Here is a 27,201-nt window from a genome sequence, read left to right as displayed (position 1 = left end):
GGAAGTTCAGGTTCCCCATGACTACCACATCCTTTGATTTCCCTACCTCCATGAGCTGAGTTAAGAATTCCTGGTAGAGCTCTTCCCCTTTTTGAAATCCTATTGTACTAAAATGCAGTTGCTTCAGGTATTTCTCTGGTAGGGAGAGGAGGTTGAGGATTTTATTTTGTGGGGGAGGGTTTAGAATTTTGCTGGACACACATTTTGGTGAATGTACACAGGACTGGCAAGCAGCATATAACTAAGTAGTGCTGCAGGTTCCCAAATGCTTAGTGCAGTGAACAGGAGTATTGCTGTAAATACATTTCCATACTCCAACTGCTACACTTGTTTTCGGTGAAAGTTAGTATACAGCAGCATCAATATCACTATTGCATGTTTTACCATTTTGTAGTTTAGAAGTATTTAAGTCCTTTTTAAGAATTTCTAAATTTTGTTTGCCTTTAGAAATGGATAGTGAACTTTTTTGCAGTAACATAACTTTACTTACAGTGTCTTAGTAAAGTTGCAGTATTTCTTGGTATGTCTTTGGCTTCTTTGGAAAGAAGTCAAGGCCCATTTCCCTTGGGAACTGCTTCCACTTTCCAATCAGCAATAATGAAGACAAATTAAAATGTATATTAGAAATAAATCTGTCGTGAGTAACACCCACTGAAAATCCTGCATTGTTCAAAATGTTTATATGGTCCATTTGATTAAAATCTCCAATAATCTATAATTCTGTTCCTTTCTCAGGAAATGGATATATTCAATTCTCACCCCATTTACTGTTTTCATAATATTAAGTAGACTTGAACATTTATACAGTTGTTCTGAAGAGAATCCAGCTGTGCTAATGATGACCTGCCCAGAATCCTGAACTTAGAGTACAGTTCTGTGGGAGGAACAGATGCTGAGAGAGTTATGATTGATGGTATTAACTACTGCCAAAAACTTTTGAACTGCATACTGGGGCTAAGCAAAATCGAATGATGCCAGGAAATGAATTGACACTTAACATATTTTGCTAATTGACAATGTACAGTTATGTCGATCACAAGTCATTACTAGTATGTATTATTTTCATAAGGCCTCTGAACATGCCATGCACTGAAATGTGGGAAGGGAAAAATATTTTTATGTCTGTATGAAATACCATCCAGCTCAGTTACATTAATTTTGTATCTGAATTGTATCCAGCATGCTTGTAAAGCTACTATAGAGCATATAGTTTTATTCTGAATAATAATAGGGGAAGAAGGTGTTGAGAGGGATTGGCAACTGTGAAAAATGAGGTATTTGACTAGGATTTGAAATGGAAAAAAAAATGGTCATAGTTCCCAGATGCCTGACCAGTGTAACATTGTCCATGGATGCCAGTGGAATTATTCTTGATTTTTATATTGTTTTCAAAACAGAATTGGGTCCAGAGAGCTGATGAGGCAACTAGAAGGTTGTCATTGACACCCAGGGGTCCTAAGGCAAAAATATTTGCACAAAAAGGACAAAATATATGTTACAAGATGGATATGAGGCCACAGTAGCGAAATCAGAAGTGGCTGAGAGGAATGTTCAGAGAGCCTAGACACAAGGGCCATCATTAAGTTACACTGCAACTTAAGCTGCTCCTGCTTTTTTTTTTTGGCAGTTCATTGCAAGGACAGCTGCTTTTTATGCAAATGTGAGTGTGATTATTAGTGTAGGTGTATAGTTTTTTCAGTTTAAATATTTTTAACGCAACATGATTTTTTTAATTTACTTAGCTTTTAACTTCTTTGGGTTCAGTGTACAGGATCAGAAACTGACAGTTGGAGTGTCTACATGAGATGCTTTACTGAGCAGTAGACTAATCTACCCTGCAGCCACATGGCTCTCTCAGCCCCTGCAGCTGGCACAGCCCTCCCAGCTCTGTATACATTGGGGCTGGCCCCATGCCTCCTGTTAGCCTGCTGGCTCACACCTGGGGGAGCCTGGAGCTCTCCCTGGATGGTCCAGGGGGAGCAGAGCAGGAGCAGCCCTGGACCAGGCTGCTGCTTTTGAGAACAAATCAGCACCCAGCAGGGTACACGTGTAGACACATTCCTGGGCACAGTTTACTGTGCCTTATTTTACTGCACAGTAACCTTACCGTGCATTAATTGCACATGTAGATGCACACAGTATTTATGTAATATACTTCTAATTGAATTAAATCTTGTATAAATTAAATAACGTGTCTAACTACTCTGATACTTTATGAAGTGTGCAGTGAAGTTTACATGAGCTTACAGAAAGGAAGCATTCTGGCAGAAAGTGTTACAAGATACATATCACAGACATGCATTCCTAATAATCATGTAGAGTCAGCTTGAATAAAAAGTAAATGGAAACTGGCCCCAAATGCAGGAACTAATATAGTTGCTGGGGCTTTCTTCCTGATACTTTTAATAACGTCTACTTCTAAATTTTCAATGAGTTTCAGATGCCCCTGAAATACATGAACAACTATGACTTGTTCCCTTAAGCAGTTTCAGTTGCATGAATAAATGATGAACTGTGGCGCTAACAAAAAGCAAATAGGATTGCAACTTTCTGAAACATAAAAAGTGTTTAAAGTGAGAGGTCAAAAGCTAGAAAATGTGTTATAGTTCAAAAAGAGCTTGATTATAGAGAGCCATGTATTAATGAGTTGGTAAAGCCAAATCCAACAGGCTTATCCTGATATTAGAATGATTATGGAGAGACATGTATGAAGGACACTGCCTCTAGAAGTTGAGTAATCCCAAGTATTGCACTGCTGTGGTGAACTGAATTTGAACCTAATCTTTGCAGTAGGGCTATGGTTAAGGTCCTTATCCAGCAAGACTCTTTAGTGTGTGCTTAACTTTAAGCTTCCCTGAAGTTGCTAGGATTGCTCCATATGCTTTAAATCAAGTGTGTGAATAAGTGTTTTGATAGCCAACAAAGAGGAAAAAGTGAATTTAGCCATTTCAGTACCACTGAGTATGTGCTCAGCAGCTGTTCTACATATTATTTTCCTAAGCAAAGAAGTCTTTAGCTATATTCAGTCTTAATGGAGTCTTGTTAATGTCGGTGGCATTACACCAGGGATGAAGTTGCTCTCATCTGCCCATAGGATATCTCATGCATCTTTACTTTAGGAAACTGTCTGTCTGAACCCTCAAGTGTTTGGCTCTCATAACTAATAAATGCTTTTGAGTATGAAAATTAGCTGTAGATTATCCATTCACTTAATGGTCATAAGATACGATTTCCTGGGAGTTCCAAGGGTTTGGTTGCTTTCAGCTTATACTCAAAAGCTCTGCTGTGTGTCCCTTTATACTGAACTTGTGATGCATTAATGCTGTTTGCTGGTAAGGTAGCAATAATAAAAGGCTTCTTTTTGAATATCATATTTACTCAGATATAAGACAAGGTTTTTCCATCCAGTCAACATGGGGAGGGAGGGAAAAAGCTCCTCATCTTATATTTGCATACAAGGCAACCTCATTCAGTAATTGTCTATCATTAAATTGCTGCCAAAAGTAACATGTGCTCAGTAATGGAAACCAACTATAAAGTTGATTGCATTTAGCCAACATTTGAGTATGACTATTAGGGCTGTGCGAATCTTTGGTAACCTATTCGATTAGGTGGAGATTTGGCTTGATTCGGTGGCTGAATCTCCAACTCTGAATTGAATCAGAAGACCCTTTAATTTCTCCGAATCAATTCAGGGAGATTTGGAAAGATTTGGCAATTCAGACACAGACACAGCTTTAAATGTTTTTTCTACATACCTTTAGGTAGCAGGCAGCTTGTGAACACTGTGATACTGGGGTGCATGGAGCATCCCATAGAAGCACAGGGGGCTCCCCACCATGCTCAGCAGCTGACTGGGAAGAGGACCAGAAGGACTTCCAGTCCAGTTCCGGGTCTACTGGGGAGTGCGCAGGGTCACCCTGGTCTCCCAGCTTGGAGACTGGTGCCTCCTGGGTCTGGGTGGGGGGAGTACCCGTGGTCCCCCTGTGGTCTCCCCAAACTGGGGAGGTGCTCACTTGCGCACTCCCCGGTGGACCTGGAACTGGACCGGAAGTGCTTCTGGTCCACGTCCAGGTATGCTGCTGAGTACAGTGGGGAGCCTCCTGCGCTTCTGTGGGATGCTCCAAGCGCCCCAGCATCACAGTGTTCACAAGCTGCGCTGGTACCTTGAGGTATGTAGAAAAAACATTTCAAGCTGTGTCTATGTATGAATCGCCGATTCTCTGAATTGGCATCGAATATTTAAATTTGGCTGAATCAAATCAGGGACAGTGATCTCAATCAACTAATCAAACCAGTGTTCCCAATTTGGGCCAAGTCCAAATCGAATAGGGCCTGCTTCACACATCCCTAGCTAGCATACTGATAGGACTCTACCACATCTTGTTTGGTTTTTTTGGGGGGGGTTGGGGAGGGGCTTGAAATACATTGTGCTCAGTCCTTCTCAGTACTGACTGTTTTTCAAGTCATGGTGAGCCAGTACATTGAATACATTTTGACTTTCTTCTTCACTCCCACAGCTGAGTTGTGCCTTTCCTTCCATTTCCAATAACTTCTGTTTCTTTGTTGGTCTTAAATGTCTGGCAAACATCAAACAGGACCCCAAACAGGTCACTCAGAATCCCTCTGTTGCCCTCTCTCTCAAAATGTTGCATATTAGTGTGGCCCTGCCCTCCATGAGGTAGAGCTGGGCCAGGTTGCCTTGGGCCTCATCTGCATATACATTTTTGGAAGACTTGGGACAAGAACACCTGGTTCCAGTCATGAGTGGGGATAATTAGCACATTGATCTTTTGCTAATTAGCTAATGTGCTAATAGGTGGAGGAGGTAGGGGGCATATCTGAAGTACACACACATGCTGAGCTGTGGGGTCACCATGGCTTGAAATGCTGTTGACTGTGCTGGGGCCCAGCCCAATGAACAATATGATAAATCAAATCATGAGTCTTTTGGCTTTGGGCTAATGTCATGCATAATTTGTACTGTCTTTAAGTTGGTATCAAAGTGCTGCTTAAACGTGTGTTTATGGAGTACTGTGCTGAAACTTGCAGCGGTTTCAAAAAAAGGTCAGTTTGCTTCAATTCTGGATGAATCAAATCTACGGGTCCAGGAATGTTTATTGCAAAATCAGTGTTTTCAAGTTTGCCTGTGATTTCAATGTGCTCAGGGAGAGCAGAGGGAGTAAAGAGAGGGGGAACGAGCTGTAGGAAGAACTTGAGGGCAGGGGGTGGGAGGACTGTAGGCCGGACAAGCTAGGGAATCAGAAGGCAAGGGGGCTTCCTGACCTCAGATTTATTTTTCCTTCTGGAGCAGTGGGAAGGGGATGCATTCAAAGTAAACCTCCAATAATTAGATTCTATACCTGGATAATTATATCAAATTTATAAACTTTATAGAATCTAATTATTAACTCCCATTGACTTTATAGAATCTAATTATTGGGAGGTCATCTTATATTCAGGATCATCTTGTATTTGAGTAACTTTGGTAGTATCTCTCTTTCAGCCCCCATGTTTGTGTCCGTCTGTCATGAATAGCTTCTTTACTTTAATGGGATGCTGCTTATTGCTTTCTCATGCTGCAGTAAAGTGAAACTGGTATGATTCTCCTTGTAGCAGCATGATGCTGACTAGGGTCTAGTTAATTTTATTGGAGTGGCCATTTGGATTACACATGAAAGTAACATATACAAGTATTGTTACAGTTTTCAGATTCAGAAAAGGTAGGAAGATATCTTCTAGGTCTAAGACTTTAGAAAATGTATTTGTTTTCAAAACTGAAGATTTAATGATGTGGAAATTGAATTAAGATGCCCACTTGTTAAAGAAAGTTTTCTATTCCTCAACACCAGACAAGTGGCAATTATTATTATTATTTTTTTTTTAATTTCTCACAATTTTCTTAGGAAGACCTGATTCTGATTTTAACTACAACTGCTTCATAACCCTCTGGCTTGAGTGACAGTTATATATTAGGAAAAAGAGCCCTTCTGTTATGCACAAGGGAAAATGAAGAAGTTTGCTAAGGGAGACCAAAGTCCTTTGTTTTCTCTAACATTAGGTCAGTGGCCAGGGAGTGGGAGCACTGTGGCCAGTTCTGAGAGTGCTGTGGCCACTTCCCATGCGGCATGATCAGCCATGGGGGGACCTCCCCAGTCGGTGAGATTGGTCACGGCCCCCTCCCCCGACTAAGGTGGCACCAGTCGCCCATGTGTTTATATGAAGTGAGGCTTCATGTCCCAGTTCTGGTATTTGCAGCGCCCCGTAGTCCCCTCCATTTTGATAAGCAGATGAAAGCTCATGCCCATATATACTGGCTGGAGTAACTGAGCATGTATACTTGGCAGGGGAGATACCATGATGATGGTTTTGGCACAGGTGGTTTTGCTTGCCTGGCAGGGGAGGTACCCTTTTTCTCAACCTTGAATGACTCGGTGTAGTTAGAGGGTGAAGGCCTGTCCCTTGCACTGTGGGCAGACTAATCCATGTGAGAGTCTATAATACCTCCAATGTGAGGATCTCAACTACACAATTTATGGTGATGAGTGTTTGTTCTTGGACTTTTTCTCTAGCTTGCTCTTTTGGCCCTTTGGCTCGGAACAGGAGATACCAGAGGGCATTTGAACAACAAGGCCTCTGGGCTTGGGGCCCCCAGTAGAATGCCTGCCATGGGTTTGTGAGAATCTGAAGCCCCAGGCTGAAGAATCTGGGAGGTAGGATAATTGTCAGTGGTAGCACCACACAGCCTTGAACAATTGAGTTATGTTCAGTTGATAGAATTCAGAACTGATTTGGCCAGAGACACAGAATTAACGCCCCCCAAAACCGGAGCCTACAGGCCATGTTTACTTCTCCCTTTGGTGCCTGGTGGAACTTGCCATTGTTACTACACTGTTTTTTTCCATCAAAGATAAAGGGTCTGAGCAAGAGAGGCTGAAGGGAGCAGTCAGTTTTCAGTAGATTCTGCCCTTCAAATATGTGTTTCTGGGGCAGTTGGCAGCCAGGGAAGCTCCTGGAAGGGAAGCGTTTTTGTGCTTGGCAGAACAGCCCCCTCTGTTTGGCTTGAAACACTGGAAATAAAATAGATGACATCAACTCCTTGAATCTTTTCCTTGCATGCTTTTTACTAAGTAAGTTTACAATCAAGTTTGAATTTATTATATGTCAGCAGTGTACTCAACTGTCGTATTCCAGGATGGCCTTATATAGTAATTATTTCAACTTGTAGAAAGTAGGTTTCTCTCAGTAATGACTGTTGAGGTGCCCCAGCTGATTTGCAGTGCCAGATCATTCTCCCTGGTAGTCCTGGCCCACAGAAAATTGGAACTCAGAGCTACAGACTGCCTTTTAACATTACCATGGCAGATTTGTTGCCATACTGCACTTTTTATCAGGCCCAGGTTTTCACTACAAGTGCATTTAAAGTTAGATTTTAAAAAAGGAGAGGGAGAAAATTCTGAAATTATTCACATGCTGATTTATTTAGCTCTTTTTCAGTCACTGAAATGGTATGCAGAAGAGGCACATGTATGGTTGTCACTTACCATATTTATCCTGCATGCTATGTATATCTTTCCCCCCTTCAAATAAGTCCTCCAAAATTAAGGTGCCTGTCATAAGTGGGGTAGCTTGTTTTTTTTGTTTTTGTTTTTTTTTTGGAACAGAAATAGGCAGACCCTGGCCATGTCTACACGAGACATTTATGCAGAGAACACTAATTAGCTCCACAGTAAATGTCTTGCATCTACATGTGCAGCCCTATTAGATTGCAGGAAACTAACTCTGCAGCGGAGTAGTACTTGTAAATACAAGTACTATCCTGCTGCAGAATTTTTTTGTGTGCAACAGTGTACATATAGACACTGCCATGGCTGGCTGGACATGAGGGTGCATGAAGTTGCTTCGGTGTGGGGGTGCCTGCTGGCTAGCCCTGCACTAGAGTACTCTTCCACCCTAGCCAGCCCCTCTGCAGGACATTGAGCTGGGTCAGAGCATCATCGGGCTAGCAGGCTGACCCCCTTGGGCCCTTCCAACTGGGGCTGCTCTGACCCAGCTCCAAGTGCTGCAGTCCTGGGCACATGTTCAAATGGTGCACCTGGGAGCAATAAACTCTGGCACAGTATGTACCGGAGTTTATTGCTGCATTCTAATAGCATGTGTAGATGGCTCCCAAGATTGCTGCTCCTTCTTTCTGGCTCTGCAAACAGCAGGGATGGAGCCCAGTGTTAATTCTCTCACAGCTACTATTGTCTGAGCCATGTAGCTTGTGCCTAAAGCAGCAATTGAATTGGCTCAGGGCAAATGAGCTGCTGTAGGCAGTCTGTAGTATCTTAATGAGGCATGTGGTATGAAAATAACACTTTATTTTTTACAGGAACTTATATAAAAACTATTTACAGTACAGAAACAATCTTACTACTGCCCTTGCAAGGGTCTGGGGCCTAGCCTTGTTGCTGTCCTGTTATACTAAGAGGCTCCTGCTGCCTCTGGGGATGCCATATTTCCTGGACACACTGTTTCTGGGAAGACTTACTCTATCACATATCACACTGTTGGTCATATATCTGGGGAAAACAAAAATTTCTACATACTGCCTTCCAAAAAACAAGGCGTCTGTTATTTGGGAGTGTGTGGTATGCAAGAAAATACAGGTTTGCTCTAGGGCAAATCCTCCCCATTTTTCCTCTTTGGTTCCAGAGGAATTTAGAGGTAGCAAAGCCAGCATAGATCAGCTGTTCATGAAATTTTCATAGTTATTGCATATGGCTGAGGGGTACATCAGGCTTTGGCTTTCTGTGATTTCTGGCATGGCAGAGGAGGATGTATTTTCCAAAAGCCTTGACTCAAAACCTGCTGAAGTCGATGGGAGTTAATGTGCGTTGGGTCAGGTCCTAAATGCATAGCTAACAGTGAGTGTGACACCAGAGAGCTACCTTGACATACAACTTGGATCAGAGTTTGACTGTGTTTAAATTTTTGAAAAGGAAAGGTCTGAGCCTTTTATTGGAGCTTTAGTGCACCTTGTTCACTTGTAAGGGATAGTATTTGGAAAAGAGGGAGAAAGAGAGAAGAATGTTTAAAAAAAAAAAAAAAGAGAGAGAGAGAGTTGGAGAGGTAATGAGCATAAGAACCACCAGTACACCTCTTAAAGTAGAAAATAAGTTGCATCTCCCATGGGTGACAGAATGGCTGTAACTTCCTGTCTGTGAGACTGTTCGTATTTTCTCATGATGGTCCCAAGTGCCTTACCCTTCTGAGAAAAGCCACTGAACTCAGTGGCATTATGTGCTGATGCATAGCATGGACAGTATTTGTTATCTCCACTCAGTAGCTGATGGAAAATGAGTCCTGTTTTTAAGGATGGCTTTGATGGATCACTCAGTTTTCTGGTAAAATTAGAGAACTAAAGCAAGATGAAACTTATTTCTTAAGAGAGACAGCTGAGTGAGAAATCTGTTCCCATTATGGTTCCTAAGAATACTAGTTTCAAATGATCACTGATTATTTCTTTTTTCTTTTGTGTCACTGTGCTCTGTGTGTGTGTTTTGAAAAATGATTGTTGACATACAGAAGGAGCTTCAAGGAGGAGAAAGGTGGCTTTTGGAGGAGAAGATGGATTTCTTGCATCTGGGTGGTTTGCACCTGTTACATTTGTAGCAGGTTGATGGATTAAGGATGAACCATTCAGTTATTGCTGTAGCCATGCTCCTTCATAGTTCACTGGAAAAACAGTGTCGTTTGAGATGTGTAGGAGTCAGCTGGAGCACGTGAATAGTCCTGTGCAGCTGTTGGCTTCAGCTTTTCTTTGCAGACTCTCACACATTTGCAAATCCTTGTCTTCACAAGGGGTGCCCAAACCTAACTGAATGGGTTTTACTGCATCTTACCTTAACACAGGCCATTGGGTTTTGGAGATGTTTGAATATTTGGAAGAAAGTATTTTGGATATTATAGAAGGGCAGGGTTAAGTATCTTTGTTTTCTGAGCCAAAATGAATTGTGTAAGTTTTATCAGTGAACTCACTTATTATTATAAGCTAAGTAATCCAGCTGGAAATCACAAAGGTCCAGACCCTTGTCTTTTCCAAGATGCTTTGGAGATCTTGTGGAGCTTTCTCAAGCCAAGTCAAGGATGAAAATAGTTTAAAATATGGAAAGTTTGTATCAAGGCAATTGTTATTTTTAATAGCAGTTTTGGAAAAAAAACAAACCCAAAACACTTTTCATACTTGATGTTACTTTTTCCAAGATTTGCTCCTGGAATTGTGGTCGTCTTGGTGCCAAAGGGATGAATTTAACCTTAAACTCTTTACAGAGCTCATTTTTGTTCACGTTAAGTGATAAGTAATGTTAAGCCACATATTTTCTGCTCTTTATGGGGTTTGTTTTGGTTTTCTTTTAAGAACAAAGGAAATTGGCACATGAACAGTGTTGTAATTGTCAGTTTGTAGTGGACCTGGAGATGCAGCAATAGAAAGCAGCAGCACACGGGTGAAACAATAAGAGAAATAATTAACAGGATGAAAAGTTGATGAGAAACTTGCATTCCTTAATCCATACAGAGCACACAAACAAGCTTACCAGCCCAAAATACATTAATTTTCACAAACTGATATATAGTGGGAATTAGAAAAGTGTGGTATGTTTGCCTAAGTCTGCTTTTGCTTATGATTTTAGTAATAAACTTATTAACTCTAATGGGAATAGAGTTAGGCCAAAGTTGAACACAGTTGAAAATGTTCCTGAATCATTGCCCTGACCTTCCCAGGATCCATTATAAGCTGGCAAGTAATCCAGTTAACTGAAGTGGGCCCAGAGGCAAGAGTTTTTAGTGATATATTTTATTGGACCAACTGTGTTAGGAAAGATGCTATGGAAGCTTCTGAGCATGAAGCACCCTTTTTCACAACCCTCCCCAACTCCTCATATTTACTGGACCATCATGGCCACAACACTGCAACCGTACCTAAACAGGACTAACATTTTGGCAGTGGGTTACATGACTATTTGCTATATTGCAGGAGAGTTTTGGGGACTTAGAGTCTTAGGGTATGTGTAGATGAAATGGGGGCCCTAATTTGAAGCGGTGGGTTTTTAAAAACACCACTTCAATTTTGGGCCCTTTAAACCCCTGTGTCACATACCAGACACCGGAACTGGCAGTGGGGAAGGGAGTGTGAACTGCTGGTGGGCAGAGTGGACCCTAGGCTGCGGGGCGGGTGGGGGGAAGGATGGAAGGATAGTTGGCACCCACCTGCAGGCACCTGGCTTGGACAGTCCCAGGGGCCATCGCAGGCACAGGGACCCCATGCAGCTCAGGCAGGCAGGCTCCAGGCTGTAGGGGAGGGAATTAGGCTCACCACTTTTTTTTCTTTTTTTCCTTGGGTGGAGCCTGCCTTGCCAGGCTGCCTGTGAGCTGCACAGAGCTCAGTGCTTCACTCCGCGGCTCTAGGGCAGCAAACTAAAAATCCTCACAGAAGTTTTAATTTGCTGCACCCTAGGTCATTTAAGGCACATTATGCCATGGAATTTGCTACAATGGCTGGATTTACTGAGCAATGCACCACCAAAGTGTGCAAACACAAACATCGTTAAAGCCGTACCTGCTTCTGGGAGTGTTTAGATCAGTGGTTGCATTCAGGCTAGCCAAAATATTTGATACCTTCATTATGAAGGCAGTGTGGTTGAGTGGATAAAACTGGAATTTACTGTAGTAAAGATGTGCATTCTATTTCTGGCTCTGTTTTGCTGACCTTTTGTAGCCTGGTAAATTCACATACTTCTAAAATGGGGAAATAGTACTTGACTTGTTTGTAAGATAATGTCTGAAGCTTTGCCTGATAAAAAGGGTTTTGAGCCCAGAACCACTAGTCTTCTGCCTCCCATCTCCTAAGCTTAATGGTAATAGATAGAAAGAACATTGTCTCCTTCACCACTGGTAGAACATGACATGAGTGGTTTCATGTATGAGTGGCTGTGTCATTCAAGTGAAATGAAAAAGCCTCCACCAAATCCAGTATACGTGAAAATGCTGCGAATTCCTGCTCTACTCCATGTGGGAAAGGATGCCAAAACTTGGAATATGTGCTTTGACCTTGCTCCGAGGCTCAATGAAAAGCTTCTGTTGACTTCAATGAGTTTTGGATCAGGTCTTTCTGTGTGTAGCTGTTAGTTTATACCCTAGGCCTGGGTTCCAGATGAAGTTAGGTTAGGAGGTTATACAGAAATTCCGAGGCTAAAACCAGACATTAATTTTGTTTGACTAGAGTCCTAAGGTAACATATTAACTCAAATTCTAGAAATCTTTAGAAAAATGTATGGATTATGTAGGTGTCTAAGTTTGCAAGATCAGGCCTTCTTGTTGATGAAACTTTTACTCTGACATCCACTTGCAATATTTTATGAGTGTACACATTGATTTAAGAAAAACAGGTGTATTATTCCTTCTTTTACTATTTGATATGGTCTTAGCTAATATTGCCTTCAGAAATCATATTCCTGTCTGTATATTCTCTCTCCAATAGATCTTGGAACAGTCATGCACAGAGGTATTGCACTTGGAACCATCCAGTGTTTGTGTAGGAGGTAAGTGATATTAGAATAGGAAAATAGGTATATAAGAAGTAGTTATAGTGCTGTTTTCCTTTTTGTGTACAATGTGGAAATCAAACTCCATCAAACAACTAAAAGAAGAGGAATTACAGAAGAATCAGGAAGTCCTTTTTATTTATTTGGATTCCTCAAGGGAATTTTTTTTCTGACTCCTTAAAGTCTTGGTGATCTGTGCTGTGTGACATCTTTGAGACAACACCAACTTTCAGTGCTGTAGCAAGCAAGCAACTTTTCAACCTCTTCTCATGTATTTCAGACATACGTATTGTTGTTAATAATACTTTGTTGTACTGTAATAGTCCCTAGGAGCTCCTGCTATAGTTCTGAACCTTACTGTCCTAGGCAATTTATAAATATACTGCAGTGATATCCCCGTGTGGTGTTACACTATATGTATCATGCTGGTCTCAAACCTAATTTATTTATATATTATCCAGTTTTCTGCCTTGTCAAATGCAGTAGATCAAAGTATGTGTTTAAAGTTACATATATATCTTACAGCAGATAAAGATAATTCTGTCTTTCCAGTGATGTTAATTTTTTTTTTCAAAAGTAAAATATAGTCCTAGCACTATTTGTTTATCTGACGTTTGCTATGTATGGTGGACAAAGCTGGAAAGCTGCATTTTTCTTTAGAGATGGGCTTATATATTCTGTGAAATTATGCAACTAATAAAGAAAGTTGCTCAAGCTTGCAGCCCATCAGTTTTTTTTCCTCTTCCTCTTCATGGTTTTGCAATCTACACATTCTTTGAAACCAACCAAAATAAGGTTATTGCAAAATTTTAATTCAGCTGTTTTGTAAAATATTACAAAGCTTAGTGAGTTATTTGATCAAACCAGTGGTTTAGACTTTGTATTGACTCAAGAGAACTTAAGGGTTATCGTCCACACTGATTTTTAAAGACAGTCTCTATCCAGCGCTGTCAGAGGGTGTGACCCAAAACTTATTGAAGTAATGAGGTTTGAACTTTGTACAAGATCCAGCTTCCGTATATTTCAGGATAGGCTCATCACTTACGTTGCAGCTGCTAGGTGGGACTAGCCTTCCATCTAAAGTGATTGCCTATACATTATGAAGTTCTTTCTAGTCCTTTCCAAAAGTTATCTCAAGTGTGAGGCACAGATGTGACCTGTTAACAAGGTAGCATGAGTAATGGTGAAGTCTTACTACCTGTGCTGAACCTATTTTGTGACTAGACCCCTGATGACTCTGCTAATCTAAATTTGGCCCCTCTCACAAGCACTGACAGATGATTTTTGTTTTTCAGAGGAGTTTCAAGTTGTCCTCAGAGGAAGCGGCCTCAAACTGGGCAGAAACAAGGATAGTGTTACCTGCACCTACTCTGTAAATGGCACTATAATTAGTAAGTATTACAATCTGAGATAAATTGTGGTGAATACAGGATAAGCAAAAGGTCTTGTGTAATATGCTTATTTTTATAGATGTGAATTTTCATGCTTTCCCCATTTTATACAAATAGGAAAATAAAGAAGCAAAAAAATAAAGGAAGGAACTAGAATGGTTCAGAGGTTAGTAATCGAATATAATGCCTAGAAACTTCACCACAATTCATTTCAATTGACAGATTTCTTGGTATTCTCTATAAAGAGACTGAAAATTGGAGGCTTCCCCTTTCTATTCTAGGCCACACTTGAGTTTTTTTGGTGGTTTGTCCCATCACTGTCAATGCTGCACCAGTTTGAATACAGTAGCAAACCCACTTTCTGTATAAAAGCATCAGGCATCCTCACCTGGTAATGGAATTACTGTGATTCTGTGCAGAGTTCGGTGACATTGAGTGTGTGCTTCTGCATGACACTGAGCAGATCTCTTGTGGCTTTCTGGCATAGCAGTGTGCTGAGATGTGTGTAAAGAGCAGCGAGGATGGATTGGGGGCATAGATGGGGATCTGCTGATGGGTGTCTCCTCCAGTCATTGTGGTTGCTTAGGGGCCTAGGGACTTAAACACCACTCACCCTGAACTGGCCTCATTGTAGAGATTTTTAGTAGGCCTGTGCGAAGCTTTGAGTGCTGATTTTGATTTGGAGGAGATTTGGCCTGATTCGGCAGCCAAGTCTCTGAATCTGGATCAAACTGGGAGACCAATTAGAAGATCCAAATTGATTCGGAGAGTTTTGGAGACTTGGGCAGTCCCCACTCACTGCTGCAGAGAGCTGGACGTGTTTTTTTCAGAGATTCGGCCTATTTGGCGGCGGCCGAATCTCTGATCGGATTCAGCAAATCAGGTCACTGTCCCCTGAATCCACCAGATCCGAAATGAATACTAGCTGCATCGCACAGGCCTATTATTTAGTATGTGGCTGGCTACTCAGGGAGAACAGTGGTTCCCTGGAGGTAACCCAGTGAGAAGAATTCAGTTTCAGAAAGAATTCCTGTAACACCTTTCAATGGCAGGAACATCTCTCCTCAGGTAGGGGTGGAAGTACAATACTTTCTTGCATAATGTGCCCTAGAATAAGGTTCATACCTTGTTTTGGAAGGGCAGAGTGAAGGACAAAAGATCTTCCTTGTAGTAAGTAACTGAGTAGCAGTGGATTGTGTGGATCGTGTGCAGAGTTACTTTCATATTTGCCTTGTAAGTGGCAGAAACTGCCTTTAGTGTATTTCTCACATATAATGTGCACTCCAATTTTCAGCAACTGTTTTTTGGAAAGAAGGTGTGTATTGTATGTATGAAATCATGTATGAAGCCATGAAGTGTGGCTTCTGATTAAATCTCTCCCTGAATTGAGACCTAAATGTACTAAGGTCTTGTCTGCATTAGAATGTTTTGCTGATTGAAGTAAACTGGTTTAGCTAAAGTGTCAGACCTCTTGCCCAGAATGAACATGGTTATACTGGAATAAGAATACTTTCTAGCCCACTTGTATTGTTGATCAGGAAGCAGATTAAGCTATTCTGGCATAAGGTACATTCATACTGATATCAAAGTGTCTACACTATGGGGTTTTTTTAGTGCTCTTTTACTAAAAAGCACATCCATAATCAAAATAAGTATGTTGCTGAAACTGCGTAGACCAGGCCTAAGAAAACTAGCAAAGAAAGAACTGGGGAATGTTGCAAAATTGATTCATGTGCATGCAAAAGACAAGGATTTTTGTGGATGGTATCTATTATTGGTCCAACTGTATGGTTGGTATAGACATATACCAACATATGTATACATACATATTAATGTATACAATTTTTAATACCTTACAGATGGGTATATTGATGCATAGGGCCAGATCCCTTTACACCAACCACCCATTTAATTGAATGCCTAGACATCCGAGTCTCAAAGTGTGATCCTCTTCCACTTTGCTGAAATTCTTGACAAATCATTGACATCTTCAGGCAAAGATGAAAGGATTAGACAAGTCACAAAACACATTGAAGAAGGGGACCCAGACACCTTTGGCATTACTGGTTTTAAGGGACTTGAACACAGTGGAACAGACTTGTGGTTTCATAGACATTAGGGCTGGAAGGGACCTCAGAAGATAATTGAGTCTAGCCCCCCGCCCGAAGGTCAGGAAGTCAGCTGGGGTTGTAGGATCCCAGCAAGATAAGTATCCAATTATCCAATTTACTTTTGAAGGTATTAAATGTAGGTGCTTGAACCACCTCTGATGGCAGGCTGTCCCAGACCTTGGGGGCTTGGACAGTAAAGAAATTCTTCCTTATGTTCAGCCTGAAATGGTTTTGCAGTAGTTTAGAACTGTTTGATCTCATCATCCCTTGGGGTGCTCTGGTGGACAAACGTTCCCCCAGAAACTGGTGGTCACTCCTGATAAACTTATAGGTGGCCATCAGATCCCCCCTGAGCCTGTGCTTTTCTAAGCTAAAGAGCCCCATGGTTCTCAGCCTGTAGTCGTAAGCTCTGTTTTGCTGACCACTGATCATGCGTGTGGCTCTTCTCTTCACTCTCTCAAGCTTCTCCACGTCCTTTTTGAATTGTGGAACCCAAAGCTGGACACAGTACTCCAGCTGTGGTCTCACCAAGGCCAAGTACAAGGGGAGAATGATGTCCCAGGATTTGCTTAAGAAGCATCTATGGATGCAAGCTAGCGTTTTGATCTCTTTAAGAGCCGCAGCATTGTATTACAGGCTCGTGTTCATCTTGTGGTTAATGATGCTTACTTTTTATTTAAAGGTCTACTGGGTGGAATATGATATGGCTCATAGGTTCTATGATACTAGTTTTATTTTTGAAGATACCTGAAATGTTAGAATTGTAGCCCAAATATTAGGTGCATATCAGAGTTCATAATAAAAGAACAGTAGTATAAACCATTAATTTATTGTTGCTACCATTTACAGAAATAATGGCTGATAAAGAAGACTTGTGGATGCTCTGCTATAAAATTTTTAATAATGGTAAAAAATAACTTGATGCCTGCACGAAAGTTCTGCTCAACAATGTGAAAAATGAACCCTGTGTAGCTGGGTGGTCTGGGTAGCAGGGACTTAACACATACTTTCACTTCTGAAACATATCACAAGGAAAAGAGAACATAAATTTTAGGCTACACCATCCTACACCACAGCTACACCATCCTCATCTCCATTACAATAACTGTAGTGCACTCCTGTGTGCTTGTCTCCTTCACGTTTAGCTACCACAATCACTCAAAGGACCACCTTTATGACTCCTTCCCTTCCCCCCGCCGTCCCAAATCCCTCTCCTAATTCCCCACTTCTTTCATTCGTTGGTACAATCTTTATAATCGACGATGAGTAAATGCATTTTTTAAAATACATAATTTCATGTCTCCGTTCCTAATTTCTATCAACTGAGCAGCAGACATCAGTTTTTCAAGTCTGTGTGGCACTACCACTGGCAAGTATGCTACTTCTCCGATTTTTCAGCCTGGGGCTTCAGCTACTCCCAAAATTCAGGGCAGGCATCCTGCATGCAAGCCTCAGGCCCAGAGATGAGTTCAGATGCCCCGTAGTCTTGCTTGTCCCTAGCCAAAAGGCCATAGGAGCAATCTAGAGGAAGAGTCAGAGAGCAGTCCTCCATCACCATAAATTGTGTACCCAAGATCCACCCATTGGGAGGCTATAGCAAATTCTTATAGGGGTGCCTGCCCTCAGTGCAATGGACAGGTCCCTGCTGAGGATGGAGACTACACTAGATCTTAGCTGGGGGAGACTCTTAGTCTAAAATACATTTTTATTTTTATTTTTTTTGAAAAACACATGTCTATATATATTTACATAGAAAGTTTTATACGCGCATCATCTAGCATATTTTTTTTCACATACCTTAATCCACATTCAAAACCCGTGCACCCATTACAATAAGCGTACCCACGGACTTGCATTCCCATGCACCTATCTGCAGTCCTTCCTCTGACCCAGTCATGCCATCTCTTAGTCCTAGCCCTGATTATGGAGTTTAAAATCTCAGTTCATTCACTGTCATTGTTGCTTTTCTTGTTGACTCAACTGCTGCTGTCATCATAGTGGTCACTTGGGCCAGTTGCCATGTTTTCCTCTTGATTACCACTGTCCACTTCCCTTCTAAGGGTTCTTTGAAGAGCCTGTGCAAACTCTCCCTTTGCCAGGCGGTGTTGGCTGCATCCTTCCAATGCTCTTCCACTGATTTCGAATAGTAGGACTGGAGTTCACTCAGAACCATTTTAACACAATCTGCCACCTCAAGATTCATGTGCTTGTACATCAAAAGGTTCCTGGACTTCCACAGGGTGCTCCTGACACAGGACATGAACGGATTGAAACTGACTGTTGGGTTCTCCTGGTGTTTAGTCAGATGGCAATACAGTGCTGTCTCTCTTGTCATCCATCTGACCGACCCCTGCCATCATTTTGCAGAGTTGATTTACCTTTTTCCATACTTCCTTGGCATATGAGTAGATCCATAAGAAGTGCTCAATGGTTTTTGTGGCACCTTGGCAGATTGCCCTAGGGCAGCTGGCCTACCTCTCTGTGCTCTCACTGGGACAGCTCAGTGGGCTCTCAGCCATTTCAAGTCTCTGTGGTCTTTCTGCAGGTCCTTGTAGGAAATCTGCTCCTACACAGCTTGGCAACCATCAGTGGGGCTTAGGTCCATGGGTGACAGTATACTCCTAGCTCTCACCACCTCTTGTATCTTTCTGTGGTTAGAGATAGTCACAGGGCCGCCATTCTGTAGCCCGTACATGCTGCAGAACTCATTCAGAATATTGTAGAACCAGGATTGGTCCACAATCCATGGTGTTCTGTTGGTCAGCATGAACACCTGCCATGATCTCAGGAGGTGTCCTGCAAAATATCTTACAGATTGTAAGATCTTTACCCCCATTGCCAGCTTACAGATCCAGTCCACCTTAGCACTGACTCTTTTTCAATCATGGTGAGCTACTACATTGACTGCATTTCAACTTCGTCTTTACTCCTGCAGCTAAGCTGTGCCTTCCTTTCCCATTTCCAGTGACTCCTGTTTTTAACTATCCTTAAATGTCTGGCAGACATCACCATACGAGGTCCCAAACATCTGACTTACAATCTGTTTGTGACTCCCTCTCTCAGCCTATCACATGATTAGTGTGGCCCTGCCCTCCCTGAGGTGGAAGCAGAGCAGGCTGCCCTGGGACTCATCTGCATATACATTTTTGGAGGATCCTAGGACTTGTGACAAGAACACCTGATTCCAGTCGTGAGTGGGGGGTGCTAATTAGCATGTGGATCCTTTGTGAGAGATATCTGACATACACGCACATAATTGAAATGCTGGGGCCCAGACCAGTAAACAATGTGGTAAATCATGAGTTTTTTGGCTTTGGACTGATATTATACATAGTTTGTACTCTCTGTAAGTAGGTACAAAAGTGTGGCTTAAAAGTGTGTTTGTAGAGTGTCTGTGCTAAACCTTGAAGCAGTTTCAAAAGAGACAAAATGCATCATTTCTGGATGAACTAAGTCTATAGGCACTTGCATGTAGGAAAATCATTACAAGTTACTACAGGCAGGTTTATTTCCAGGTTAATGTTTTCAGCTTTACTCCTTAGAGCATGCTCTCCTTGAGCTTACTGAAGTAATAGTAAAGGGGGCGGGGGGGGAAGAGACTGCAGGGTAGCAGAAGGTAAGGGGGCTACCTGATCCCAGTTTTATTTTCCCTGCTGTAGCAGTGGGAGGGGGACACATTCAAGGCAAACCTCCAATAATTCAGTTCTATACCTGGAAAGCTGTAACAAATTTATAGATGTTCCACATATAGAATCTAATTATTGGGAGGTTGTCTTATATTCATGGTCATCTTGTATTTGAGTAGATATGGTGTATTGGTTAGGGAGGTGAAAAGGTCATACCCTATAGCCGCGTAATTCTGGTAAAGGCTTTTGCCAGCAGAGCTTAGTGGGGAGCTGGGGCAACTCGTGTGGAAGAAAATTCCTGTTAGTGTAGGTTATGCATAAAGCAGGAGGCTTAGCCACCTTATCAGTGGTGGTAGTAGCTCTGAGTATAAGCAGTGCCCTGCATTGCTTTTCTCCTTGCACACATTTCCTTTTCTTGCCTTTCATACACATTTTGCACTAGTGTAAATGACTGGCATTTTAATTTGGTCTTGTGTTTCATGTTCATTTTCCTCCAATGACAGTGACTCCACGTGGTACAGGACATTGGAGAATCAGCCTTTGTTGTAACATTTCCTGTTTTTAGTATTCAAGGGACAGTGAAAAGCAAGTAGATTTACATCTAATTTTTTTTGCCTCTGGTAGTAAATGCCTTGATAAACAAAATGGCTGCAAAATGAATTAAGAATGGATATAAAAAAGTAAAACGAAAGGAATTGGAGTAGTTTCTAATTTATACAATGCACTCATTTTTCCCAAATTCCAATTTTACCACACACCATGTGTGCTTACACTATTCTGTTGCAAATAATCTGTGCCTGGACTGAAGTGCTGATCATTGCAGTTTGTTAAAGATCTTCAAGAAGTGCTTGTGAGAGCAAGTGTACTACCCCAGTTGTTCTGGCTAAAGTCAAACTGGGTAATTAAATTTTCCTTCACTTGCAACTGATCTTCTCATTTCCTGTCTTGAACTATAGTGCTGCTTTGCCCAGACTATATAAATCAGTTGCTGTGTTCCATAGTACATATGGCCACAGTTCATAAATTGGTGGAGTAATTCTTTCACATATGGGTGTTGCGTGTAGGTAAAATGACAGTTATCTAATATTCATTAGGATATGTTTTAATTCCTAAAACATTTTGCTTACCTAAAAATACATTTTATTTACCCTTGGCACAATTTTTTGGATTAAGAAGAAATATATTTGAAGGCTGAATAATCTGAAATTTGGGCAACCTGGGTTCAGATATTGATGTTTGTTAAGGGTGTGTGAAATGGGCTATATTCGATTCAGATTCAGATTCAGATTTGGCTCGAATTGGGGACAGTGATTCAATTTGTTGATTCAGATCACTGTCCCCAGTTCAGTTTTTCTGCTGAATCCAAATGTGTAGACTCAATGCTGATTTGGAGAATCAGTGATTTGGCCATAGACACAGCTTTAAATGTTTTTTCTACATACCTCGAGGTACCAGGTGCAGCTTGTAAATGCTATGATACTGGTGTGGATAGAGTATCCACAGGAGCATGTTCCCCCCGCCCCCCGCATTTTCGGCAGTGAACCTGGAAATGAACCAGAAGTACTTCTGGCCCACTTCTGGGTCTAGTGCCGAGTGTGCAGGGGGGCCCCCATGCCACCCAGTTTGCCAGTTGAGTTTGGGGGACCCTGGGTGCACCACCAGACCCAGGAGGTACCAGTTGCCAGGCCGGGGTGGGGCAGGAGCGTACGCTCCCCGGCGGACCCAGAAATGGACTGGAAATGCTTCTGGTCCACTTCCAGGTCTTCTGCCAAGCACAGTGGGGAGCTCCCTGTTCTCCTATGGGACACTCCACGCGCCCCAGCATCACAGCATTCATGAGCCACCTGGTACCTTGAGGTATGTACATTTTTGTTTTGTTTTGTTTTGTTTTGTTTTGTTTTGTTTTGTTTTGTTTTGTTTTGTTTTAAGCTGTGTCTATATCCAAATCACTGAATATTTCTGAATCAATTCGGAGGGTTCCGATTCGATTCGGAGAGATTAAAGGGTCTCCTGATTCAATTCAGATTCGGAGATTTGGCTGCTGAATCTCCAGTGAATCGAATCAGCGACCGAAGCTTCACACAGCCCTAATATGTATATATAGTTGCTAGTGATCCAAACTCATGGGTTTTATTTCCACTATGCTGTTGACTTATTTTTTGGCCACTAACACTTCATGTAAGTTCCCTCTCTCTCAGTTAAACCATCTCTAAAATAACAGTAGCAACTATTTCCTACCTTAAAGAAATGTAAGGTAACTTACTGACTGTCTATAAACTCACTAGGGGGGACCAGAAGGGTTTGGGGGAGACCTTGTTTCCCCTAGCGCCCCTGGCATAACAAGGAATAATGGACACAGATTATTGGAGAGTAGGTTTAGATTAGACATCTGTAAGAACCACTTCACAGTCAGGGCGGCTAGGAGCTGGAACCAACTTCCAAGGGAAGTGGTGCTGGCTCCTACCCTGGAGGTCTTTAAGAAGAGGCTTGATGCCTACCTGGCTGGACTCATTTGAGTCCAGTTTTTCTCCCGCCTAGGTGGGGGGTCGGACTTGAAGATCTGCAAGGTCCCTTACGATCCTACTTCTGTGATTCTATTTAAGAGTCATACAGTGGTTTGAAAATTTCTTTTGGAAGCTAATAAGTAGGGACCTGTGTGTATTTTGTGATTATGAAGATATTTCAAAATTTTGTTTGCAATCTTCACATTGTTCATCATTTTCTTTGGGGATTAATGCTGTAGCTAACTAGTTAGTATTTATTGCTGACAATGCTACCAACATGCAGTGGCTTGAATACTACTAATTCCTGTCATCAGATCCTAATAACTCTTCTAGAATTACCAGCTGCTTATCAAACCACCATTAAACAGCAGGACTCTGACACCAACTGCCTTGCATATTGTGTCATTGCTTATACCTCTGCAAAGTAGATGGAAAATATTATTAAAACAGAATGTAATAGCATATTATATCCCACTAGGTGTATCTACATGAGACACTACCACGCAGTAGTGTCGGTGGGCACTAACCATAATGCAACGCTACTGTGCAGTAGTAATGAGCTACTGTGTAGTTGCATCTGAATAAATCCATGCCAGGGATGCTACACTTGGTTATGCATGTACTAAATGCGCAGTAACAACTGTGCAGTCCGCCACTTGTGTAGATGCAGCCAGTGGCCGCAGTGTCAGTGTTAGCACAGGTTGCAGCATAACAGACAGTAAACCCCTCCATCCAGAAGTCTTGGCAGAATCTGCTAGAAAATTTCTGGTCAAGGCTCCTTTCCTTTTACCTAATTTTATCAGAGGTATGAGGGACAGTCAGTCAAACTACAACCCAGCAGAAGAGAATGACAATCTAAAACCTGGGGGCAGTGTTCTGAGCATGGGCAGCTAGAAGAAGAGGAGGGCAGTCCTATTAAAGATGCTACCAGGGACCCATCACACAGGCAGCTATGCCCCAATAGCTTTTTATCCCACTATCATTTTTCCTTCTTTTTCCTTTTGTCCTCTTTCATTAAATGCACACTTTCACCAAAATGTCTGGCACATGCTTTGCAGCTGATTTTTTTTTTTTTTAAATAAAAAAGCCAGAAGAGAACAAAGCACTTTTCTCAGTAAAGTCCCACCACTTGCAAGCCAAGTGGATCTAATGCATATTGTTCAGTGGGAATAGCAGTGATAAAATTCAGCTCTTGGTATGGGGCAGCCTCTGTTAACTTGGAGTTCCCTGTCAGGGTGGTTGCAGCGCAAGCAGTAAGCTTGTAGGTTCTTTTGGGGTTAGATACTGTATTTTGGCAGATGTCTTATGTAACATTTGTAAAGAACCATTACCAAATGCTGAAAAGTAAACCTGCCAGACATAACAGTGGAATAAAAAACAATCTATGTAAATTACCATTAAGACAGAAGCGTATGGCAGTGCACACCCCACTTCTCCAACTGAGATGCACATATACACAACTACTAACTCATTTCTAGCATTACAAGTTGGCAAAGAAAGAACCATATACAGAGGAAAAGTAAATCTCCATGGCTTAACAACTCCTTTCCCAAATGTGCTTCTTAAGCACTTGCATATCTGGCCCTTTTAAGTGCAGGAAAGAGGTGCCCTGGGCTTACCACAGCAGAATGGATATTGCCTGTTTGTGGACCTTTTAATCAACATTCCCAGTGTGAGAGTACTTCCGTGGCTAATGAACAGGATTGCCAGAGAGGTGGAATGAGTGTGACTGTTTTCAAGAGTCAGAATCTCTCCTGGAGTTCTTAGTACCTATTGCCTGCATGCCTCAGGGCAGCATGTATGGGGATTGGAGCAACAGTCTTTTCTACCCCTTCCCACAAACTTTTGGGTCTTTGGCATGCAGATAGGTGTATAGAAGGACCACAGTTGCACCCTGTTCCTACACAAATGCTCAGGGGATTTCTTGTGTCTTCTCTCTGTGTTCCTCTTGCAGACCAGCAAGAAACAGCCTGATATTATGGTAGTGAGCTTTGGTTTGGGATAAAAATAAGTGCTTCATAAAATAGCCATGTTTTTGAAAGTGCTTAGAGATGTTGCAACATGGGAAATGCCACAGAAATGTATGACATTTTAGGTGGTTGCTGTAATTCCTATTGAATATAATGTGTAGAGGTTAGGAGTGCACACCTGCTCGTTAGAAGCAGCCATTTGTCTTTTAATTATTAGTGACTTTCTAACAATACAGTATTAGCAAAAGCACCTTCTCATTAAAGCTGTGATTTAGGGAAATTATCACTATCCTGAAGGATACTTAAACTTAATGGGAATTCAGCTTATATTTACAGTTTAGTTATGATTTGTCTGTTGTCTTGTAGAGATTTGGATATAAACACACCTAAGTGCTTTCTTGAATTAGAGTTTTAGTTGCTTTTAAGGCCTAGAAGTCAGATGAACTTTGAACCAGACCAGTAGGCAAAGTGTTTTGAAGAAAATTGGGCTGCATCATATTCAGACATTCTAGTTTCTCATCTGACTAAGCAGTGCAATATATGTAGCTCATGTAATGCTTTGTTTTGCAGATGAAAAAGCAATACAAGTGGAATCAAAGTTTATTCTCTGTCCAGCACCTGTCTTGCGTAACGGTGGCGAGTAAGTACTTGGAGAAAACTTTATTTTGACAGAATTAAACCCATTGATGCTCAGTGTAATCATGTCGGGTTTTGGCTATAGGCCCCCTGGGTTATTTTCCTGGTATATTTGCCAATGTTGGAATGGGCTTTAAATAGTTATCTGTGACCAAACTGATTTGGATGATGCCCTAAAAATGAAGATTTAACCAGTTTATTAAACACTGAAAAGGTCTGGCTTGTCCTAAGTTTTACATAGCTTAGCTATGTTTTAACAGGGCATAATATGCTCTGTTCTAGATAATCTTTGTGCTCATTATTAAATGTATTACATTATTTCTGACACTTACAAGCTATTATTGAAATTGTATGTCAAAATGTGTACCACTGCTCAACATGTAGTGATAAAATGAGGCACTAATTTAGCAACTGCAGCAGTCTCTTAACAGCATCATGAATAACTGCAGCTCTAGCCTTATTCTACGTGTCACTGGCCATGGCTACAGATTGTTTCTACAGCCTTGAGAACTGATACTTCCCTTCACCTCCCAAAATCAAACATGCCCTAGGCTTTTTAGATCACTTTAGCTTAAACTTAATTTCTTGCATTTATGAGAGGAGTTTCCTCCTTAATTCTACCAGACAAATCAGGAATTAGAAATATCTGGAAATGATCCCCTCGCTGTCACATTTTTACTCTGGAGGAAGGAGAAGACTCTCTTCCCTATTGTGCCTTGAGGAGAGTAACCATTATATCAGGAAAGAGGGATTTGGGATGAATTTTTATTGCTAAAAAAGCCCAGTAACTTCCCTTTGCCTTGGCCCCTGATTCAGGAAAGCGTTTCAGTGCATTCAGTTAATTGGGACATAGTCATAATCTTAAAGCTAAGCATGTACTGGAAATGTTTTTCTGAACAGAGATGCTCTCCAGAGTTAGGGCTTTCACTAACAACTGATAGCTTCTATAAAGCTATAACCTGAGAGTGAAGCATTGGAAGCACATCTGTTTTGTATACTTAATAGTCATGGTAGGGAGGAGGGTTGGAAATAAATGGATTAAAAGACTTTTAAGTGATTAACCCCAATGGAGGGATGAGGAGTGGTTCATCTCAAAGGAGATGTACAGTTAGTGGCTGACACTATATCCTCCTTTACATTGAAAAAGACTGGATCACCAGGGACCTAGTAATGTAATAGAGGGAAAAAGTGTTGAGTTATCTCTGGGGGAGAGAGGATGAGGCTTTATACTATATATAGTGTCAGGCGTTACAGACTATAAAATAATCTTTTACATCCATATATACAATGCTGATTTGTCTTGAGTGATATGGCAGTGCATCAGAACTATTCTGCGGTGATGTTTTTCCAGTGCAATACCATTGAGTTCAGTGGAAGTTTGCTGGCATACAGTTGTGGAACTGAAGTGGTGAACCTACAGCTGGAGCAAAATAACTGTCATAAACTGCTATCTTAGCTGTACATGGCATTGATTTGTCTTAGCTATGAGGAAAATGTTATTATCATCAGGAAGATATGAGTTAATTGGTTTCATTACTCCTTCCCTCCCCAGCAAACATTTCAGTGGGAATACACTGGTTGAAAACACATCTGAAAATCAGGCCCACAATGTTGGATAAACACTGCAAATCTTGAACCTGTAGCTAATTACCACCACATAGTGTTAGTCTGAGACTATGCAAATTGCATAGCCTGCCAAATGAGCAAGAAATGCACAGAATATTTATTGATATATATTAATACACAGTGTAAATTATTTGAACAGGCGGTATTTTTGTTGTTCTGAGAAGTGCTTGTTGGCCTGTGAAGTGTCACTGAAGTAGACAGCGCACCATATTGTAATTGCAATCCAGAGAAACTACCTAATTACAGGGTAGTTCTTTTCAGCAACGTTCCTAGCAAATGCATGCCTTACAGTAGATTAAATACATACAGGCTCAACATGCCATGTTGCAAAAGATATACTGATACAAAATGTACTTCCAAAACACTGTGCTTGAAGCAGTCACAGGGTTTAGCCTAAAGATAAGTAGTACATGGCAAATTAGAAGACTGACAGCTATGAAAGAAATGTACGTACTTGAACTCTTGACTTTCCATTGGCACAACTCAGACTACTGCTGGATACCTCCCAGGAATTCCTCATATAGCGGAGCTAATGTTAGTTGCTAAAGTAGCAGCAATCAGGAAGCTGATTGTTTTGGTGTTCTTTTTAACAGGACTGTAGTAAGTACAACCAAATATTAGACCAAGTTAATTTTGAAATTTCTAAAACTTGTGAGTTGCCATTTAAATGAATGACAAAATGTATGCATATGGTAGCTTCTATCATATCTGTGCTATTTGAGATCTGTACAATTTTATTTTTGTAGGCTG

General features: G+C 41.4%; 1 protein-coding gene across 3 annotated transcripts in view; it reads left to right on the top strand.

The window, feature by feature from the left end:
* The window catches only part of ANTXR2 (ANTXR cell adhesion molecule 2), a 187,746-nt gene that overhangs the window by 33,356 nt on the left and 127,189 nt on the right, over positions 1–27,201 (top strand). For all 3 annotated transcript variants that reach the window (XM_090036915.1, XM_090036914.1, XM_090036916.1), the window contains exons 8-10: positions 12,524–12,584; positions 13,883–13,978; positions 24,760–24,829. In XM_090036915.1, the coding sequence (XP_089893041.1) occupies positions 12,524–12,584; positions 13,883–13,978; positions 24,760–24,829 (227 nt within the window). The remainder of the gene's footprint in view (positions 1–12,523; positions 12,585–13,882; positions 13,979–24,759; positions 24,830–27,201) is intronic.

The sequence above is a fragment of the Crocodylus siamensis genome, chromosome 2, assembly GCF_052110815.1.
Source record: "Crocodylus siamensis isolate JL-2025a chromosome 2, ASM5211081v1, whole genome shotgun sequence".
Taxonomy (NCBI): domain Eukaryota; kingdom Metazoa; phylum Chordata; order Crocodylia; family Crocodylidae; genus Crocodylus; species Crocodylus siamensis.
Note: the sequence above shows the minus strand (reverse complement) of the source record. Positions and strands in the feature narration are given on the sequence as shown.